This window comes from Danio rerio, chromosome 2 (assembly GCF_052040795.2).
Source record: "Danio rerio strain M-AB ecotype USA chromosome 2, GRCz13ab, whole genome shotgun sequence".
NCBI classification, from domain to species: Eukaryota; Metazoa; Chordata; class Actinopteri; order Cypriniformes; family Danionidae; genus Danio; species Danio rerio.
In genome coordinates, this window is record NC_141022.1 from 31,835,036 (window position 1) to 31,856,423 (window position 21,388).

General features: G+C 35.3%; 1 protein-coding gene across 7 annotated transcripts in view; it reads right to left on the reverse strand.

Annotated features, from left to right (window-relative positions):
* Positions 1 to 4,258: 4,258 nt before the first annotated feature.
* LOC147837115 (uncharacterized) overlaps positions 4,259 to 21,388 on the reverse strand; it is a 533,045-nt gene continuing 515,915 nt past the window's right edge. For 6 of the 7 annotated variants that reach the window (XR_015478584.1, XR_015478578.1, XM_087240968.1 and 3 more), the window contains 2 exons: positions 6,815 to 7,011; positions 4,259 to 6,647 (listed from right to left, as the gene is read on the reverse strand). Coding sequence is in view for 3 of the 7 variants with exons in the window: in XM_087240968.1 (XP_087097094.1) it covers positions 6,576 to 6,647; positions 6,815 to 7,011 (269 nt within the window). In the remaining 4 variants the exon portion in view is untranslated. Of the gene's footprint in view, positions 6,648 to 6,814; positions 7,012 to 20,948; positions 21,083 to 21,243; positions 21,383 to 21,388 lie in introns of those variants that run through there. The other variant, XR_015478585.1, reaches the window with a different exon arrangement.

Here is a 21,388-nt window from a genome sequence, read left to right on the forward strand (position 1 = left end):
GCTATTTACATATATTTGAAGGGATTGTAAACAGCAACCAAAAGACACTTAAAAATAATAAGAACTAATGATAACAATAAATGTTGTTCTCTCTACTTTCTGGATTTCACTTCTGCTCTGGCTTGCATACTAATTCATACTTAAAACTTGGCATTATGTACTGCAAATATATTTGGCTATTTCAATAAATTGCTTGCAATGCTTCTAATTTGTAAGTCACTTTGTATAAAAGTTTATGTAAAAACAGGCATTTTGGCTCCATTGATGCAATACATCAAATGTTTAAATAACTTCTAAAATTAATCTTTAAAATGGTCCTATCAAAACATCCACCTGGAAAATAAATAAAAGTTAGTAGTTGATCAAATGATGAGTCACTCGTTCTTTTTTTCTTTGAAAGTCTGTGATAAGTGGAGGAAGTTTATGCTCTCCATTACTTTCTCATGGTCCTGATAAGACATGAAGGCTTTGTGGAACAATGAAAGCACCAGAGAGGTTTCCTTCGAAACCAAAGATAACTGCTAACTCACCTCCTCTTCAACAAGGGCATCTCAGCATCAATACTTTTCTCTTATCCACAACAGCGGTGCAGTTTCCCAGTGCGACTCCTGCTGAGAGGAGAAACTTTCACCATGGATATTCTAGAAAAAAATATACTTCCATAGCATTGCAAGACTGGATACTACTACACATCACACTTTCCCCATAGTACAGGAGTGAGCATCTTACTGGCTGCAGGGTGTCATAACACAGGGTGGAATGAGAAAAAAAAAAAGATGCCTACAAAAAATGTCATTTCTTTTCTCTAGGTTATGTTGCTAGCTGTTTTTTTTTTTTTAGCTGAGAAAGAAGAAAAGAAGGAAAGAAAGTAACACTTAAATCAACATGCTTCATATAAATTGTTATTTACTATTGAGAATGAATAATAAACAATTATTTGTTTAAATTATTTTATAGAGGTCTTTCTTTCTTTCTTTCTTTCTTATATTTTATGCATTAATTGAAAAATTGTTAAAAAATTGCAATTGTTTGAAAAAGTTGCAAACACCACACACCATTCATTCGTTCCTTTTCTTTTCAGCTTAGTCCCCTCTTGTCGTGTTTGGGTCAAATCTTATCGATTTACAACTTAAATCACTCAGAAATATTGTGTTTCACATCTGATTGTCTCGAGGCCTTATGATACCCTCCACACTATGCATTTGAACTTATAAAAGTGATGATCATCTCTTTCATTGATTTTTGAGTGTTTAAATCAACCTTGTTACACCTGTGGTGTTCCCGGTCAAAATTGACCGCCATAGGAAATGAATGGGTATCCAGGTTATATTCATGCATCAGACAGAAAACATCCCCCCCCCCCCAACTCACTCACTCACTCACTCACTCACTCACTCACTCACTCACTCATGCACTCATGCACTCACACTCACTCACTCAGTTCAGACTGAACAATGTCTTTTGCAGGTATACATCTCTTTTACGTGCTAATGTCCTTTGCCACCTGATCTCACAAGGAAACATAACTATTTTACGTTTTGACAGTTTAGTGACTAATTCATACGAGTTCAGTCATACAAAAATGTACGATTTTTAAAAGAAGGCGTGGCCCCCAACCCCACCCCTAAACCCATTTGTCATTGGGGATAAGCAAATTGTACAAAACTGTATAAAACAAATTATTCAAATTTACATGGATTAGCTACTAAACCAATAAGATATGAATTGCCTGAATTGCCATGAATTTGTTGGATCCTCCAAAGTGAATCAACTTCCTGATAAAACAGTGCATCATATCTTTACACAGACTAGACAGGTATGTGAACCCATCTTTCTTTCTTTCTTTCTTTCTTTCTTTCTTTCTTTCTTTCTTTCTTTCTTTCTTTCTTTCTTTCTCTCTTTCTTAGCTAAAAAAAAAACAGCTTCGTTCAGCCAATCTCTGAGTCTAGCAGGAGCACTTTTAACTTAGCTTAGTAACAATTATTTTATTATATTAGACCGTTATTATCTCCTCAAACATGACCAAAGTACAGTGTTAGTTCTGCGTTCATGCTCACCGTCACTATTCCATATATTAGTATATCTATAATAATAGATAGCATTTTGTTAGTGCTTTGGTGGTTGATGAATTTTGTGCTTTTGGACATTTTTGTCATTTTTATGCTTTTTGTAATTAAATAAGCCAATTTAAAAAAAAAAAAAAAAAAAAAATACTTTTGCAAAGTTACCATAAGTGAGCGATGCAATGTGATGTAAAAATGAAGAAAGCTGTCCACACCACAAGAGAGCTTGTGGATTATAATGCAGCGTGGACAGCTTTTATTATAATGGAGTCATTCTAGTGTTGCAGCGTCACTTGCATGCAGTGCAGAGCAGACAGGGTGCAAAAGACTTTATTTAAATAGCCTATGCTAAACTCAGAATAATTCACCAAAGATTTCACAATTCACTGAGCTGCACCTCTATTTTTAGTGCTCGTGAAGCAAAGCATTATGGTATGCAGATGCTGCATCAGGGAATAGGGGACTTATTTTTCTTGAAAATGAACACATTTAATTGTATTTACAAACATATTTATTTTCCTTCAGCTTAGTCCGTTTATTCATCACAGGGTCACCTCACTGAAATGAATCACCAACCTTTCCAGCATATGTTTTACGCAGCGGATACCCTTCCAGCTGCAACCCAGTATTGGGAATCACCCATACAATCTATCATACACTAAGACACATGGAATGTGGGTGAAATCAGAGCACCTCGAGGAAATCCACGCAAACAGGAGGAGATCATGCAAACTCCACATAGAAATGCCAAATGACCCAGCCAGGACTCAAACCAGGGATCTTCTTGCTGTGAGGCGACAGCGCTAACCACCGAGCTACCATGCCACTCTTATGAACACATACTTATTCTTATTTAATGCACACTTTCAGCAGGTAAAATTCCCAAGTTGTAAAGTTACTGAAAAATAACAGAAGGGTTTTAAAATCCTCCTCTCTGAGTGCCTACTCTGCTCTAATTGGTCAGATGGCCCGGCCTCTTGTGATTGATTGACAGCTTACTACTCAATGAAGTCTAACACCCGTTACCATGTCTATAGTATACTGTATATTTCAGCTCTATGGGCCTCCTTAGTATTCGTAAACACAGTAATATGAAGAGTAGTAAAGGCATTGGTTTACTGTATTGACTACAGCTTGACTCCTCAAACTTTGGAAGTGCAAGCAAAGTGGATGTGCTTTGCAGTCCAGAAAACAAAATCAGAAAATAGTTTTTTGTTGACATTTCTGTCACACTGTTGACAATCTGACATTTCTGTTATTGTGTATTTGTGTCAAGCATACATGTTTTTGTACAGGAAGTAAGGAATTGCTAAAATTTCTATGATTCTGTCATTTATTTGCCATTGTTTTCATAGAACAAAATCAATGCCAAAAGTATTGAAATAAAAAGCTTGTCAAAAAGCACAAGCTGAAAAACTAATATATTGGATTAACAGATTTTAACGACTTTAATTGCCAAGGTTTGTTTGGATCTTGAAATTTAACATAGCTGTTTATTAAAGCTGTGAATATTTCAACTAAAAATATTCCAAACACATTTCCATACTTATTAAATTCAATACTTCATATTCAACTTCTAGATTTCACTTCCAAAATATTCAGTTCTGTTTAAGAATATGAAGTAGAATATTCCACAGGCAATTTTCAGTTTATTTTATTTCAGTTCAAAAATTTGTTTCCTTAAATTCAGTGGTCAATTATAACACTACATCCTGGAACTGCAGGAAATTGATTACAGATTGATGATCTCCAGCTGCTGATTCGCCAGCAAGTGGAGATGGACCAATTTAAAATTTTTAACCACTAAATAGGTGAGAAAAAAAAAACTAATAACAGCACAAGAGTAGTATTTAATTTGAATATCAATTATAAGTAGGCCGACAAGGAAACTGCACATGCAGAAATCGGCAGATTTTTAGCCCACCATTGAGTAGATGTATTTACTTGTGTTAATGTGTGTAAATTTATATTTATTCATTTTTTTTTTTATTAATTTCACTAATATTAATGTGATATATTAATTGTAATATTAAAATACATGATTTGTTTACAATAAAGTTTGTAAATTAATATTTTCTGTCTTTTAGTAGATATATCATATGAGAGACTTGCTTTATTTACAAAATAAGTGGCTCTAATTTGATTTGCATTTAAAACATTAAATAAAAGTAAAAATCATATATTTTTTTTTATTTCATATATTAAGTTTTTCATTTTGATACTCCAAAAATCATTCCTCATAAATCCACAGATTTTTTTTATAAAGTTAACTTAAATAATTAAGTTATCCCTAATTATTTATTCATTTTCTTTTCGGCTTAGTCCCATTATTAATCTGAGCTCGCCACAGTGGAATGAACCACCAACTTATCCAGCATATGTTTTACGCAGCGGATACCCTTCCAGCTGCAACCCAACTCTGGGAAGTATCCATACATACTCATTCACACTCATACACTACGGAAAATTTAGCCTACCCAGTTCACCTCTACGGCATGTGTTTGGACTGTGGGGGAAAACCGGAGCACCCGGAGGAACCTACGCGAGGGAGAACATGCAAACTCCACACATAAATGCCAACAGACCAGGCTCAAACCAGCAATCTTCTTGCTGTGAAGCGACAGCTCTACCCACTGCGCCACAGTGTCGCCCGGCCCTAATTATAAGTAATAAAATGATTATGAGTAAAATGAGTAAGATGTTTTGGACGTCTCTGCCCTAATGTAATTTTAAATTTGAACCACTGAATTTATGAAAGCGAATTCATATTAATGGAAGCAAACTTCGTATTCTTAAACAAAGCTGATGTTTTGGAAGTGAAATCTGGAAGTTGATTATGAAGTATTGAATTTATAAGTATGAAAATGTATTTGAAATATTTTTGTTGAAATATTCACAGCCTAAAGAAACAGCTATGTTGAATTTCAGAACGCAAAAATAAGCCCTGGCGATTGAAGTCATTAAAATGCAATCACTTGTTAATTCAATGTATTCTTTTTTTTCAGTTTGTGCAATTCGACAAGCTTTTTACTTCAATACTTCTGGCACTGATTTTGTTCCATACGTTTTGGTTCAACTCTATATGCCCTTCTTTCTTTTTCAGATAATGAAAGCATTTTAATGGTAGTAAATCTCAATTGACATTAATCTTAAATAAATGTACACAAATGTATGACAGAAGGTTACACATTCAGTTGTTTTGGAGGAATATGATAGGGACAACAACAACAATAACAAATAAATAAAGAAATAAACTGCAGTTTCAACACAACTCTGTCATCACAACTCTCAGAAAGATTACGTTTGGTAATAAATATGGTTAATGTGTATTACATTTAGCTTCATTTTTACCATATGCAACCATTCTGTGAGACTGTTATTCAGTGTCATCATACAAATATTTTCACATCAGAATTTTGTGATGTGAAGCATAAAAAAGAGCATATGCCATTAGAACAAAGCCAAGGTGAGTAAATGATTATTTGATTTCCCCATTTGAAGAAGGCAAAGGGCTACTAAAACTGACTACTTCTTCAAAAATGAAGTTGAAATCGCACACAGACATCTAGATTCCAAAGAAGCACACCATTGTTCAAAGCTCACGCTATATGCTCGTCTCCGCAGGTTTACACTTAATTACATTGTTTGCTTCTGGAACGCTACTGTTGCACTCAGTCATGGCAAACTTTGATGTCGGTTCGCCACTGAAAGTCTCTCAAATCTTTTCATGATACCTTTGAACTCTACGGCCTCATCACCAGGTGAATGAATACGGCGGACGAGAGGAAGGATATGAAGCAGGAGTAAAACAGTGTCAAAGACTAAACCATACCTGGGGAGTTCAAGCATGTAACGCAGGAAGGAAGTATGTGCTGACAGCTCAAAGTCGTCTCTTTTATGGTCTGAGCATCAGATGTGCCTTTGACACATCTGATGCTGTGTCAGATCGGCCGTAAAACGGGTAACAGAGATGTTCTTCCTCGCTGCTTGAAATGCATTATTTGTATACTGACATCTGACGTTTCAAACGAAATAAATAATCAGCCGCACATATGAAAGCAACCACGAGCAAATTCCCTGCATGTTTGTTATGGTGAGTGAATAATAAATCCAATGCAAAAATAATACTCTGTGAAATCCAATTATTGCAGAGACCAGTGAATAATACCACTCCACAGGGGCCTCAGGAGCCTCGGTATTCAAAGCCACTCTTCAAAGAGCATAAAACTTTAGAGTCTCTTTAATCATGTCATACCGGATGCGCTGCAAAATCTGTTTTCAGTCTCACAAATCAGCGCTTTAAACGAAGAAGCTCCAATCGGACCCATTAGGACGAGTAACGCTTAAGAAAATGACCACTCAAATGAGAAGCAAAACAAGCAAACAAGACCACTCACGCATCACATGATTAAAACCGTAGGTGCGCGTCGGCTTTGGCTGGACCTGCTGCTCTCGCAACTTTTTTTCAGAAGCACAAGTTCAAAAGAAACACTGCGAGGGGCTCGGATAACATCACAGAGCCCCCAATGGATTTCGCTCTTCAGCTTCTCTAGATCTTTCAGGGCCGTCCTCTAGCCAGCATCTCTGCAAAAAAAAAAAAAAAAAGTACTGAGCTTAACAATCGGGAGGACTGCCAAAAAATATATATATAATAATAAATACATTGAGGTTTAATAGAAGGTCTGCAGGCATCGATGCTAAAACAGAATACGGTCTCTCTATGTCCCTCTTCCACCCAATAGGATCATCACCTGGAAGATTACCCTGGCTACGCTGCATTGAGTCAAGTCATCTCTTCTTTTCTCGTCAATCAGCCAGTGGAAAGTCGGCGTCTGGAGGAAGAAAGGCCCCCTGTTGGATCTCAGACTCTGCTGAGAAAACATGACAATGGCGTCCGACGGGGAAACTCGTGGAGGATGTAATTTTCCACAAGCGTAGAGCCGTTCCTCTGGGAAGGAGCGGGGGAAAGGCATATCTAATTAGTTTTAAATTTAGGACTTAATTCTAAAAAAGAGGCATATTAAAATTACATTAATATAGCCGTGAGCGACTCAATCCATTGGTCATTTGAAAATGAATGAAATACTTTCTTTCTTTTTTTTTTTTTTGGTATTTTTGCAAGCTGAACTTGTGAGAGTCAGATAGATGCTTTTGAATGACACAAAAGCAGAACAGGTGCCGCCATCATAACTTTGCATGTACTCATGATGCACTATTTGAGTTTCAGCCCACACTAATACTGTATGTCAGTACAGATTCTTAAAGAGCTTTTATTATGCTTTTTATACTTTCAATGTCCTTTGCTTAATGTTGCAGTTTAAGAATAAAAAAAGAAAAAAAATGTTACAAAGCATAAAGTTCAAAGCAGATGTTCCCTATATTCAATTCAGCTTTATTTGTATAGCGCTTTTACAATGTAAATTGTGTCAAAGCAGCTTCACATAAATGGTCATAGTAGCTGGATCAGGGTAGTTCAGTTTTTAATGTTTAAGTTCAGTTCAGTTTAGCTCAGTTCAGTGTGGTTTGAAGTCATTATTGAGAGTCCAAACACTGAAGAGCAAATTCATTGATTAGTCGCTTTTCAGATCCTAAACCATGCAAGCCAGTGGTGTCAGCGGAGAGGGAAAAAAAAAAACTTCACCAATAGGAAAGTGTGCTATATCAGTAAATACTGTTTCTGAACTTTCTAAAATGCAGACTTGAGTCTTCTTTCAGAAATGTACACATCACATTAACGATACACAACGTATCTACCAATTTTAGATCTTTTTTTTTTCACTGACAGGTTGTACAGACGATAACTGCCTAAATGTATGAATTGTAAGGTTTTTAAACCTTATTAGATTACATAATAGTGTTGTTTAATAAAATAAACAATACAATTTTCAATATAACAAGGTTAAACAGACTTTAGATTTTTTATTTTTATTTTATTTTCATTCATTTTCTTTCAACTTAGTCCCTTATTTTACAGGGTTCGCCTCAGCGGAATGAACTGCCAACCGTTTCAGCATATGTTTTACGCAGCAGATGCCCTTCCAGCTGTAACCCATTACTGTGAAACACCCATACACACTCATTCACACAAACACACTCATACACAACAGCCAATTTAGTTGTGAAGCTTCTTGCTGTGAGGCGACAGTGCTTACCAATGAGCCATTGTGTCACTCCATATTTTATTTTATTTATTAATTTATTTTTAATTTATTTTATTATTTTATTTTATTACATTGTTTAAAAAATCTTTAATGCTAATTAAAAAAATAATAGTAATATTGATACACATTTGCTCCACTGAGTAAATTTTACATTCCTTAAAAGTAGTTTAACCTTAAAAACATTGCCAACAATCTGAAAGCCTGTTTACAAAAAAAATAAATAAATAAATAAAAATGCATGCCTTTTTGCTTAAATGACACAAATGGAATGGAATGGAATTAAATGGAATTTAAAGGGTACATTTAATTGTCTTGCACATGTGTTAGTCCTGTTTTTTCTTTTCGTATTTATATGTCCACAGCACATCATGCCTTGTGTTAGTATTGTGATGATGGCATGTCTTGTGTGTATTTGACAGCTGATTAGAAAGAGCACTGAATTTAAAGGTTATGCAAAGTACTGTGAATTATGTCGCCTTGGAAATATGCAACTCTGGGTCAACACTTTCAGCTGCTTAATACTGCATTTAGATCTTAAATATTTCTGTGTGTCAGGTTATAGCAGTCACATGGTGGAAGTCCAACCTCTTGTAATTATGCTAATTTGGACATGACATGAATGTATTTACAACTCTCCTGGAAAGTGGGAGGGGAACAGCACAGCAGCTCATTTGCATTTAAACAGACACTAAAACATTTATTTGTTTTAACCCCAAAACATAAGCATTTACAGCATGGTGTAATAAATCATGAGTAAAGTATTTTTATTTAGCTGAAACTTGAAAGTATAGTACTAGCCTGGTACTATATCACCCTAAGGGAGAGTTCATCCAAAAAATAAATTAAATAAATAAATAAATAAATAAATAAATAAATAAATAAATAAATAAATAAATAAATAACTCATCATTTAATGACCTTAAAGTGAGTTTCCAAACATTTAGGAGTTTATATATTTTTTCTTTATCTGTTATTAAAAGTTATTTTGAAGAATCTTGGAAACCAACAGTTATAGGCCCACACAAAATCTGCACCCACAGAGGTCTGCAGATTTTTAGGGCTAGAGTTTATTCTATTTATATACATTTGCAAAATAATTAATTATATGCATTTGGTAAGTTTTTTTTATTATTAATGTTATCAAGTACTATGCAAATGTTTATGTATTGTAATGTAATGTGTATTTATAGAGAGGATTTATTTGTTATCATACCCTCAAAGCGCTTCACAATCATGAGGGGGGTTTCTCCACACCACAACCATTGTACATCATTCACTTGGGTCTGGATGCAAACCTGGTCCAGTGCAATCTGAGCTGCATCCAATGATTTTTAACATGGTCACCTAAATCCCACCCCTAACCCTACCCCTCATAGTGGTGTTATGGTTCATTGAGTGCATTGTGTCTGACAGTGTATCACTGAGATATACAGTCTCAGCTTGCATCATCAAGGCTGCATCTAGATATTGACTTGGGCAGCCACAGGACAAAGGCGCCAGAGCGCTTACCACACACCAGCTATTGGTGGAGTGGAAAGATAGCGATAGAACCAATTTGGTGAATGGGGATGATTGGGAAGCCATGATGGGTAAGGGCTTTTATTACATCCCTACTCTTTACAACAAGTACCATGGGATTTTTAATAACCACAGAGAGTCAGGACCTCGGCTTAATGTCTCATCCCAAAGACGATGCTCACTGACAGTATAGTGTCCCCTTCACTATAATAGGGCATTAGGACTCATGCAGACCACAGGTTTAGAGCCTCGTGCTGGCACCACTAACATCACTTCCAACAGCAGCCAGCTTTTCTCATTTGGTCTCTTATCAAGGTACTGACCAGGTTCAGCTCTACTTAGCTACAGTGAGTATCCGGTCTTGGATTGCAGGGTGGTGTGGCTGTGGCAATGATTCGTGTACAATATAAAAAAGCACAAATGTGCAAAGTAATATCTTCAATGCTTTTTATTGGATGTATTACATGAGAGAACTACTGTGGTTTTGTTTACCAAACAAGTAGTTCTAGTTGGATTTTGGAATTGCAACCTAAATAAATATTAAGAAATTAGTAATTTATAAAATATTGTATTATATAGTATTTATTTTATTTGTTAACTTTTCAGCTCTAATGCTGTGTTCACACCAGACTCGGAAGAAGCGTCAAACGCGAGTGATTTATGTTGTCATTGCAAAGGTGCGTATAGACATTCTGCGGCGTGATACGCGCTAATGGCGAGAATTAAGTGGCGAATTGTATAGTGCGATACACGCGCATACCATGGCACGAATTAAGCGTTTTACGTGAGAATTGCATGAAACGCTCGAGTCGAAAAATCAGATTTTCGGGGGACATTCACGGCACGTTGACCAATCAGGAGCTTGCTCTTATAGGGGCGTGATTATGACGTAGCGCCTGTTTTTGGTGTCTCGGGGGAAAATCCTTCTGTGTACACCAACAACAGCTCTTCAAACTGGGCTTGTCTCAGTCAGAAGCACCGCTGAAAGCCTCCATCATTCAGGTTAAGTTTGTGAAGGAGTTGATGAGCTCACAGAGCTGGGTGCACCTCTGAAAGGAACCAGTGGACTTAGGCTTGGCTCCAAACAAATTGACGCTTTTCATTAGCCTTTATAAAGCACATAAACACAGTTATTTTCTCAGTAAAATCCATGTTAGCCATTTAGCATTGAAGCTAGAGTCACGTGGCAGACAGAAGCCCTGCCCATCACGCGAATCCGCGTCTGTTCTTAAGTGAATTTGACGCGCGAATGAAGAGCATTTGACCCGCGAATAAATCATTTAAACTCAAATGTTCACGCGTAATTACGCAAGATTTATCCGTGCGTTCCGCGTCTGGTGTGAACACAGCAGACTCAGACTCTGAACATGATTCTACATAAAAAAAATCGAATCTACATAAAATTCTGAGGCGGTGCATTCTGCTGTGGCAACCCCTGATTAATAAAGGGACCAGGCCGAAAAGAAAATTAATGAATAAAGTTCTGAATTGAAGTAAATGGAGAGGCACAATGGCTCAGTAGTTAGCTCTGTCGCCTCACAGTAGGTTGCTGGTTCGAGTCCCACTGGGCCACTTGACATTTCTGTGTCCAAAGACAAGGGTATATGTGAATTAATTAAACTGGTCATAGTGTGTGATTGTGTGTGTATGTGAGAGTGTATAGATGTTTCCCAGTACTGGGTAGCGGCTGAAAGGGCATCCGCTGTGTAAAACATACTGTATGCCAAAAGACATAATAGGATGCTTAAAAAATATTGATAAAAAATGAAAACACCTTGAATATTTACTAACTTTACTACAAAACTCTATACAGTATTAGCTGTAATTTTAAAAATAAATAGAAAAGAAATGCAAAAGCTGTCCATATGACTTATAGAGCATGTTACAGTTCTTCTAAAGTCATATGATAGTTATTATGTGAGGAACAGACCAAATTGAGGTCATCTTCACCTCTCTGCTGATGTTATCAAAGCAAATGCAGCCCATATGGAGCAGGCCGGGTAAACACAGACCGAAAAAAAAAAAAAAAAAAAAAAAACTTTGGTTCATTTTTATGTCAAACCTGGACCACGTAAGTCATGTTTGATCAGAGGGATGCAGGAGAAATGAAAGCTTATCAGAGGAAAGATTAGTTACTTTAAAGATTTTCACACAGTATATGGCTACAGAAGATGTATGAGTCATATATATGCTGTATATTAATGGATGAGTCACACAGTCTGCTTTTCTGGTGCTTTTATACTGCTATGCTCTGGTTCTTTTTTATTAATATTCTGAAAGAAATTAATACTTTTATTCAGCAAGGATGCATTAAATTGAGCAAAAGTGTGAGTGTAACATTTATAATGCCGCAAAAGATGTCTATTTCAAACAGATACTGTTCTTTTCAACATTCTATTCAACAAACATCCTGAAGTAAAATGCATTACGCTTTGTAAAAACATATTCAATATTAATCATAAAAATTGCACTTTTTTGGGCTGCAACTTTAATATTGCCTAGAATATATTGCATTTCATATATAGAAATATATTTAAACTAATATATATATATATATATATTAAAGTTGCAGCTCAAAAAAAGTGCAATTTTTATGATTAATATTGAATATGTTTTTACAAAGTGTAATGCATTTTAGTTTAGGATGTTTTTTGACACATTTCTAAAAACTGATTTATTTTATCTTTATCTTTTTTTATCTTATGACAGTAAATAATATTTTACTAAATATTTTTCAAGACACTTCTACAGCTTAAAGGCTTAACTAGGTTAATTATGTTAACTAGGCAGAATAGTGTAATTAGCCAAGTTATTGTATAACCATAGTTTGTTCTGTAGATTATCGAAAAAAAATATGTAGATTAAAGGGGCTAATAATTTTGACCTTAAAATGTTTTTTAAAAAATTAAAAACTGCTTTTATTCTAGTCAAAATAAAATAAATAAGACTTTTTTCAGAATAACTATACTGTGAAAATGTCCTTGCTCTGTTAAACATCATTTGGGAAATATATTTGTGATGCACCCCTCACAAATCTGATTTAAAAGAATATTTTTTATAGGATGCTTTACAATATTATGTTTGTGCATATACATTAGTTTAGTCAGTACTGAAGCCAAATCTGAGACTAATCTAACAAAATAACTTGCAATAATCGTTCAAAAATTAGTAACCCAAATGTATATGATTAGGGAAAAATATTAAATAACATTTTCAAAAATAGCAAAAATCACTCATTCATTAATTTTCTTTTTTGCTTAGTCCCTTTATTAATCTGGGGTCACCACAGTGAAATGAAGCGCCAACTTATCCAGCATATGTTTTATGCAGTGGATGCCCTTCCAGCTGCAACCTATCACTGGGAAACACCTATCGGGCATGTCTTTAAACTTTTGGGGGAAATCGAAGCACCCGGATTAAACCCACGCGAACAAGGGGAGAACATGCAAACTCCGCACAGAAACGACAACTGACCCAGCCAAGGCTTGAACCAGTGACCTTCTTGCTGTGAGGCGACAGCACTACCTACTGTGCCACTGCATAGTCCTAGCAAAAATCAAGACAAAAAATATAATCAATTTTGTTGAAATGTAGTTTGAAATTTTTTGCAGTGTTTTGCATCCCTTTAAATTTATTTTCTTTCCATTTATCAAGATGATATGTGACTAAAATATTATTTTAAATAATAGATCTGTTTAATGAATCAGTTTTGTTGATAAAAAAAAAATCAGTTTTGTTAATAAAAAGTTTTGTTCAAATGCACCAAAATATAAATTACCCACATTCACTGAGAAAGAGAGGTGAATGGGGTGTACTCATTTTTGCTAAGCACTGTATAAGGCTTCCTCCAAAAATATTTTTTTAAATCTTTACAAACAGACATCTTATTTTATTACATGAATTATTTACTGCTTCTTGTATTAAATAGATTTAAAGAAACTAATTATTTTAAAATAAATTACTCAGTGGGAATGAATTTCATTAAACAAAGATGACAGTAAAAAGATTGATGATATTTAAACAGTTTCAACTTCAAATAAAAATCATTAATTTTTTTAATCAAAACACCCTGAATTGAAACAATTCTACAAAAAAATATAAAGCAGCATTTTTTATATTGATTAAAATAAGATTAAAATATGCAGCTGTACTCTTCAAAGCATTAAGTGACATTTTATAACATATTAAAATAGAAATCAGTTAAATTAAAAACAGTATTACTGTTACAAATTCATCCATTTATTTTCCTTCAGCTTAGTCTCTTTATTTACCAGGGGTGACCACAGCAGAATAACCGGCAACTTATCCAGCATATGTTTTACACAGTGGATGCCCTTCCAGCTGCAACCCAATTCTGGGTAAAACCCATACACACTTAGACATTACACTATGGCCAATTTAGTTTATTCAATTCACCTATAGCGCATGTCTTAGGAAGATGCTTCTGGAGGAAACCCATGCAAACACACGGAGAACATGCAAACTCCACACAGAAACGACAACTGGCCAAGGCAGGAGCTTCTCACTGTGAGGCGACAGTGCTAACCACTAAGCCACCATGTCACCTTACTGTTAAAAAATAATATTAAAAAAATAAAAAATCCTAGCAATCCCAAACTATATAACCATTATATAGTTTATAAATATTGCATGTTTTGTAATGCCATCTAATTAAATAATAATAATAATAAAAATATTAATAATAATAATAATAATAATAATAATAATAATAATAATAGCACATTTAGAACAACATAAGGCTAACATTGTGAGTAAATGATGACACAATTTCCATTTTTTGGCCACACTATTAAACACACAAGCAAAGCCAGTTTTACCTAACTGCAATACTATTTAGTGAATCCCCTGGCACGTACAATGGTTTCACCTTTATACACAAGAATAACATCATTCACAGACAGGGCGTTGTGTGCAGGCCAGCTGAATACTGAAATGTCACTCAAAAAAAACCCCAAAAAAACCATGAAATCAGAAGTATAGTGAGTCGTCATCATTTTGATAATGAAACAATGATGAAACCTGCAGATAAAGGTTCCAGTCTGAGTTCGCTGTGGATATCTGACACCACAGACCACCAAACCAGCAAGGGGGACAAAGCACAATACCTCCATATGCTCGCAAACACAAACACTCATGTTACCTAAACCACTCAGACTGACAGCTCAGTGCATCTCATTTCATTTTAATAATCATTTCTCTACATGCAAATAATCGTATAGCGCGTAGCAGGCTTTGTGAAGATGTAAATACTGTTTCGCCTATTAAAAATTGCAATTTGCCAAATGGTAGTGGTTTCCATTAATTTCGAAATTACACCGCTCTCAAAAGTCTCTCATTTTTATTCATTGTGCTATCACTTGGTGCACTCCAGATACTAAGACTATTAACAAGGTTTAAAACAATGTTATCCGGGGATTTGCGGATGAGAGTTAAACCTGGCGGTATTAAATTGATTCTGAAATGCCAAGAGCATTTGCATTTCATTAAATCTCAACAGAACAATTATACCTTTGTGAGCAGCGATACAGTTGTGAAGGTGTGCAGATGATTTGTACTGGGGGGCTGGGCTGTGTTTAAGGCGAGAAGTTGCAAGCAAAAACAAGTTTTTTCTTTTTTTTTCACACAGCTTTCAGTTTGAGATTTTGTGCTTTTTGGCTTTTCATAAACTATTTATTTCTGTTCAATCTACAGAAAACATTCAAAATACACATAATTCGTTGCACTATAGTGCCTGCAGTCTCTGTAGATTTGATTTATATTATATTTTAAAGCCAATTTTACTTAAAACTTTACAGATGAATTTTTAACATACAGTGCACACCATATATTCAGATCAGAAATCTTTTAAATGAACATCTTTTATATAAGATGCTATACAATAATATACTGGTATTTACATTAGATCACTCAGTAGTGAAAACAAATCTGGAGCTAATCTAACAAAAAAGTCTTGATACATATTCATTCTTTTTCCTTCGGCATAGTCCTATATCAGGACTAGGATAATTTTATAATGTCAACTATTCAAGCGTATGTTATTTATTTTTATTTTTTTATGCAGAGGACGCCCTTCCAGCTGCAAACCAGTATTCTCACATACACATTCTCACATTCACACACATATTCATACAACTTAGTTCATCCAATTCACCTAGAACTCTGGGGGAAATGGGAGCACCTGGAGGAAACCCACACCAACACGGAAAGAACATGGCCCAGCTGGGACTCGAACCAGTGACCTTCTTGCTGTAAGGTGACAATGCTAACCACTGAGTCACCATTCCGCCTTTATTATATATTTTAAAAAAAGAAAACGACAACAGTCCAAAAAAGGTACACCCAAATTTATGTTAAAAAATCATAAAAATGTTAAAAAGAGTAAAAATCAAGTGAAAAGTATCTTTAAATATATTATAACATTTTGTTGAAAGTTTTCAGCAATATTTTACTTAAACTTAAATATATTATCTTTCTATTTCTAAATATATTTGGTGAATAAAATATTATTTTAATAAATGTATCAGTTTAATAAATCAGTTTTGTTCAAGTGCACCAAAATATATGCACCTATATTGACTTAAAAATTGATTGAAATATTCATTTTCAAAATGTGGTGTACTCATTTATGCTGAGCAAAGGTTTTACACTTATTATATCAATTTATTTTTACATCTTACTATGCCAAAACATAGAGCAAACATTCTGAATCAACGCAATCTCACTGCTATGTTTTTGATTTAGGGGTTAACTTGTATGAATATGTAAGATCTAATTCGTACACTGCAAAAAATGCTTTTCTTACTTAGATTTTTTGTCTTGTTTCTAGTCCAAATATCTAAAAATTCCTAAATCAAGAAGAGTTTTCTAAACAAGCAAAACATATTGTCTTGTTTTGAGAAATAATAAGCCAATATTAAGTGAGTTTTTCCTTCAAACATGCAAAATAATCTGCCAATGGGGTAAGCAAAATAATCTTACATCAAAAGAAAAAACAAGATTAATTTGCTTATCCCGTTGGCTGATTATTTTGCTTGTTTTAAGGAAAAACTCACTTAATATTGGTATATTACTTCTCAAAACAAGACAATATGTTTTGCTTGTTTAGAAAATGCTTCTTGATATAAGAAATTTTAGATATTTAGACTAGAAACGAGACAAAAAATCTAAGCAAGAAAAGCATTTTTTGCAGTGTACAATCTAGTACATTTTGCTCATCACCCAGTGACGGTTGGAGTTAGGGGTGGGGTTAGGTGCCATGCCTCCTTTTTAAAAATGTACAATTTCGAACGACTGAACTTGAACAAATTCATACGAAGTAGCCACTAAACTAACAAAAAGTAAAATACTTACGTTTCCTTGAGAGATCAGGCTGTTCTGAATCTGACTTTCTCCAATGTTTAGATTTTGGTGCTAGAGAATAAACATCTGTTAACAGGTTCAGTATTTCGTGATTCACACAAATTTCCCATTTATTTACCTTAATCTCCGCTCTGTCGATGTTTGATGTTAAAAATCCAATGGTGCAGTTTTGCATAATGACTTTAATTGAGATTTTAGTAGTTTCAAACAATATACAGTATTGTATAAGAATTAATATTGATATAAAATTAGGTAAAACAACAGAAAAAATACTGGAAGTATATTTCCAGGTTTAATTTACAATACCACACAATATATGACATCAAACTATTAAAAAGGTCAATAAAAGTCTAATATAGGCTAATTCTGAAAACATACCCCCATATACATTTCTAGAGATCGTGAATTATGTAGCCAGAGCTACGTATGGCTGCATTTCATCTTCAAAGTGAATGTTAAGGAGCGGTCAACTCAACCTCCATAGACTACAGAAAATAGTCCATACTGCTAATCAAATCCCTGCCACTACTCTTCCTACACTTCTAGAACTGTACTTTTCCAGAGTGAGTAAAAAGGCTCGCAAAATCACTCTGGACACCTCACACCCAGCACACTTCCTACAGAGCACCGGGCACAAAAACAGGCAGACACAGGAAAAGTTGATTTCTTTAGGCCATCTACCTCATGAACAGTTAAATATTCCCCTACTGTGCAAAAAAATATGTGCAATGCTTTCTCATATACGCACTTGTACACAGAACTTTATAACCTGTATATTTATAACAAATCTGTACATACAATTCAACATCTAGAGCTTTCTTGACTGACTGTATCTCTGTTTAATGACTATCGTCTTCTTTTCATATTTATTTTGTGTTGTCACTTGTCACTTTATGTACACTGGACGCTTCTGTAGCCAAAACAAATTCCTTGTGTGTGAAGCACACTTGGCAATAAAACTGATTCTGATTCAACTGTCGGTCAACTACCAGGACTACAGGGTTCGAGTCCGGTGAAGAACAGTTCCAGAAAGCAGTTGAGACAAAAACAAACTTAAAACAAACAAACAAGTACATAACAGGGTGAGAATGTGGTAAACTCTAAAAATGTGTTAAAAATGAGCCTGCCACGAGGGCTTTTCATTTTCTGGATTGCTTTTGAAAACACTGTCGGTTGGGTTTAGGAAAGAGGGTGGGTGCTGGTCAATTGGTGCTTTTTAAAACACTATCATTTGCTTTTATTGAAGGGGGTTGATGTGTGGGGTGGGGGGGTGGGGGTCAGTTGGTCAGTCAGTCAGTTAGTAAGCAGCAGCCTCTGGTGGATTTATGAGAGAACAGCAGGTGAAAAATGGCACTCGTGAGAGAAATTTGAGATCTCAAAAAGCATATAGACAGCGGCCTCTGGTGGATTTGCGAAAAAAAAAACTGTGAAAAAAGGAGCTCATGGGATTTATACGGCGCTCTCCAGAAATGTATAAAGGGGTACGTAATCAGCCTGGATTGCCAAAGTCACTTATTTTTTTACTTTTCAGCATCAAAAGTTTAAGGAAAGATCAATGTCCGTTGAAAGATCAATGTCCACAATTAAAAAGCATAAAAAACATGAATTACTATTTTTTTATAGTGAATACAACTGTCTATAACAGCAAATAAAGTGTTCAACAAAACAATTATTCATTTGCATAATTAATTAACATTTTAGAAAAAAAAAACTTGCAATTATTAATGCAATCAATAAACTTGGGAAATATGATGCAACCAGTGGTTATTTTATTTTTACCATACAGTGTTTTGACAGAAAACGCTAGTGTTACTGTAATTTCACAGCCTAAAATGAGCTCTGGAGAAGTGCTTACAAAGCTCTGCGTGCCGTAGCTTTTGTCTTTCTGTGCTTCTGTGCTTTCAGGAAGGTTTTGATTTAGGTCTAAGCGAGTTTGATGTATAATAGATGGAATATAGCAATGCCTGCTGGTGCAAAACAAGGTGAATCGAGCTGCTTCTTTCTGCTGAGCACTACTACAGATATATTCAGCATGGTGTATAGTCTTAATCCAGTTTCATTTGTACTCTAGAGGCTCTGGTGACCCCCAGGGAGACAATCAGGGCATCAGAGTCCTTCTAGAGGCCTTCAGTGACACACATTTCTCTGAGCAAAGAACACTGCTATTAATGTCAGCATGGAGTCACCCTAAAGACTCGGCTCTACTCAGTTGTGTTGCCAAAAAGACAGCTTACGACTTCAAAACACTAAGATATTAAGCATGGAGCACTGCATTTGAAGCATAACACTCCATTCCACCATAACATAAATATTTTTATTTTTCTTTGATTTATTTATTAATTTCTTTACTTACTCAAATTTCCCCTCGACGTAATGTGTTGTAAGGGGAATGTTTGGAAGGAATGCGGCACATGCCACATCAAAATGCATCTCTTTAATACATGATTTGTGCTGATGATTGATGTTGGAAAATTATGAAACAGAAAAGTTGAGAAAAAAAATAATTGTAGTAATAAACTGAGCTCAAATGAAAGGTAAAACAATAAAATAACAGAACACTGTAAAACCCAAAAACTGAAGGTAACTCAAATTATTTATGTTCAAAAACTAATCCTAATGAACTTAATCCATTTGAGTAAATGAAGCAATTTGAGCACAGTAAAACCCAATAAAGGAAGAGAAGAAACCGACTGCTACAAACCATTTAAGTTAAAACTAATCTATATGAAAAACACGAGGTGCGTAGGGCGCCACAAGATGCCCCTGTCAAGGCAAAAAGCGTGTTCGCTGTGATCGGCCACTTATGCAGTCAACCTTTTAAAAAAAATATATATTAATATTTTTAATCATTTAACTGATACCATTTAATGGTTAAAATCATAGATAGATAGATAGACAGACAGACAGACAGACAGACAGACAGACAGACAGACAGACAGACAGACAGATAGACAGATAGATAGATAGATAGATAGATAGATAGATAGATAGATAGATAGATAGATAGATAGATAGATAGATAGACAGACAAATAGACTAAAAAAATCCTTACTTAAAATGCTTAAAATACTTAAAATGAGCGGAAACAACACAATTCTTAAGGGGCAGTGCAGTGGGTAGCGCTATCGCCTCACATCAAGAAGGTTGCTGGTTCGAGCCTCGCCTAGGTCAGTTGGTATTTCTATGTGGAGTTTGCATGTTCTCCCCATGTTCACGTGGGTTTAATTCGGGTGCTTTGATTTCCCCCAAAAGTCTAAAGACATGCGCTATAGGTGAATTAGGTAGGCTAAATTGTTCCTAGTGAATGAGAGTGTATGGGTGTTACCCAGTAATGGGTTGCAGCTGGAAGGGCATCCGCTGCGTAAAACGTGCTGGATAAGTTGGCGGTTCGTTCCATAGTGGCATCCCCTGATTAATAAAGGAACTAAGCCGTAAAGGAAATGAATGAATAAATGAATGAACAAATACAATTCATAAGGTTTTTTGGGGACAACATAATTGTTTCTTGCTCAATCGACTTTGATTTGTAAAAACTAATAAGTTAACTTAATTATTTTATGTTGTCCCAACACAAATTGAGGAACTCAACATTTTTTACAAAATAGATAGATAGATAGATAGATAGATAGATAGATAGATAGATAGATAGATAGATAGATAGATAGATAGATAGATAGATAGATAGATAGATAGATAGATAGATAGATAGATAGATAGATAAACTGAATGAAAAAAAAAACAAGTCGCTCTCCATACAACCCAGTGCCCTTTCCCTGTCCTCTAAAGAGTGTTTTGAGGACACTTTAGATAATGCAGACAAACTCACAACAAAAGGGCTTTCAGTTTCCCCAGTTGTTGACGAGTCCTCGGAGCCCGAATGGCCATTGTAGCAGCTGGAGAGCGCGGAGGGCGAAGCTGCGGCGCGCGCGGGGGACTTCAAATAGGCGGCTGGAAATTAGGCTGAGAGTGATGTTTATGGAAACAAAGTGAGGGAGAGACAGAAACGAGTGAAGACATACATTAGCTTTTACTGGGAGTCCATCTCTCCGCCGATCCGCAGCAGGGGCCGAAGAGAGATGAAAAATAATGACAACAAGCTGTCACGTCTGTCCTGCTATTACCGTGCGCTGTCATTTCCTGTATGCACGTTTGAAAACGCGGCTTCTAGTGCAATAGCTTGCAATGCTGTGTAATTTTCGTCAGCAGGAATCGGGGCTCTGTTGAGGTCTGGCTGCATGTGAATAGAAACACTCATGTACTGATCAT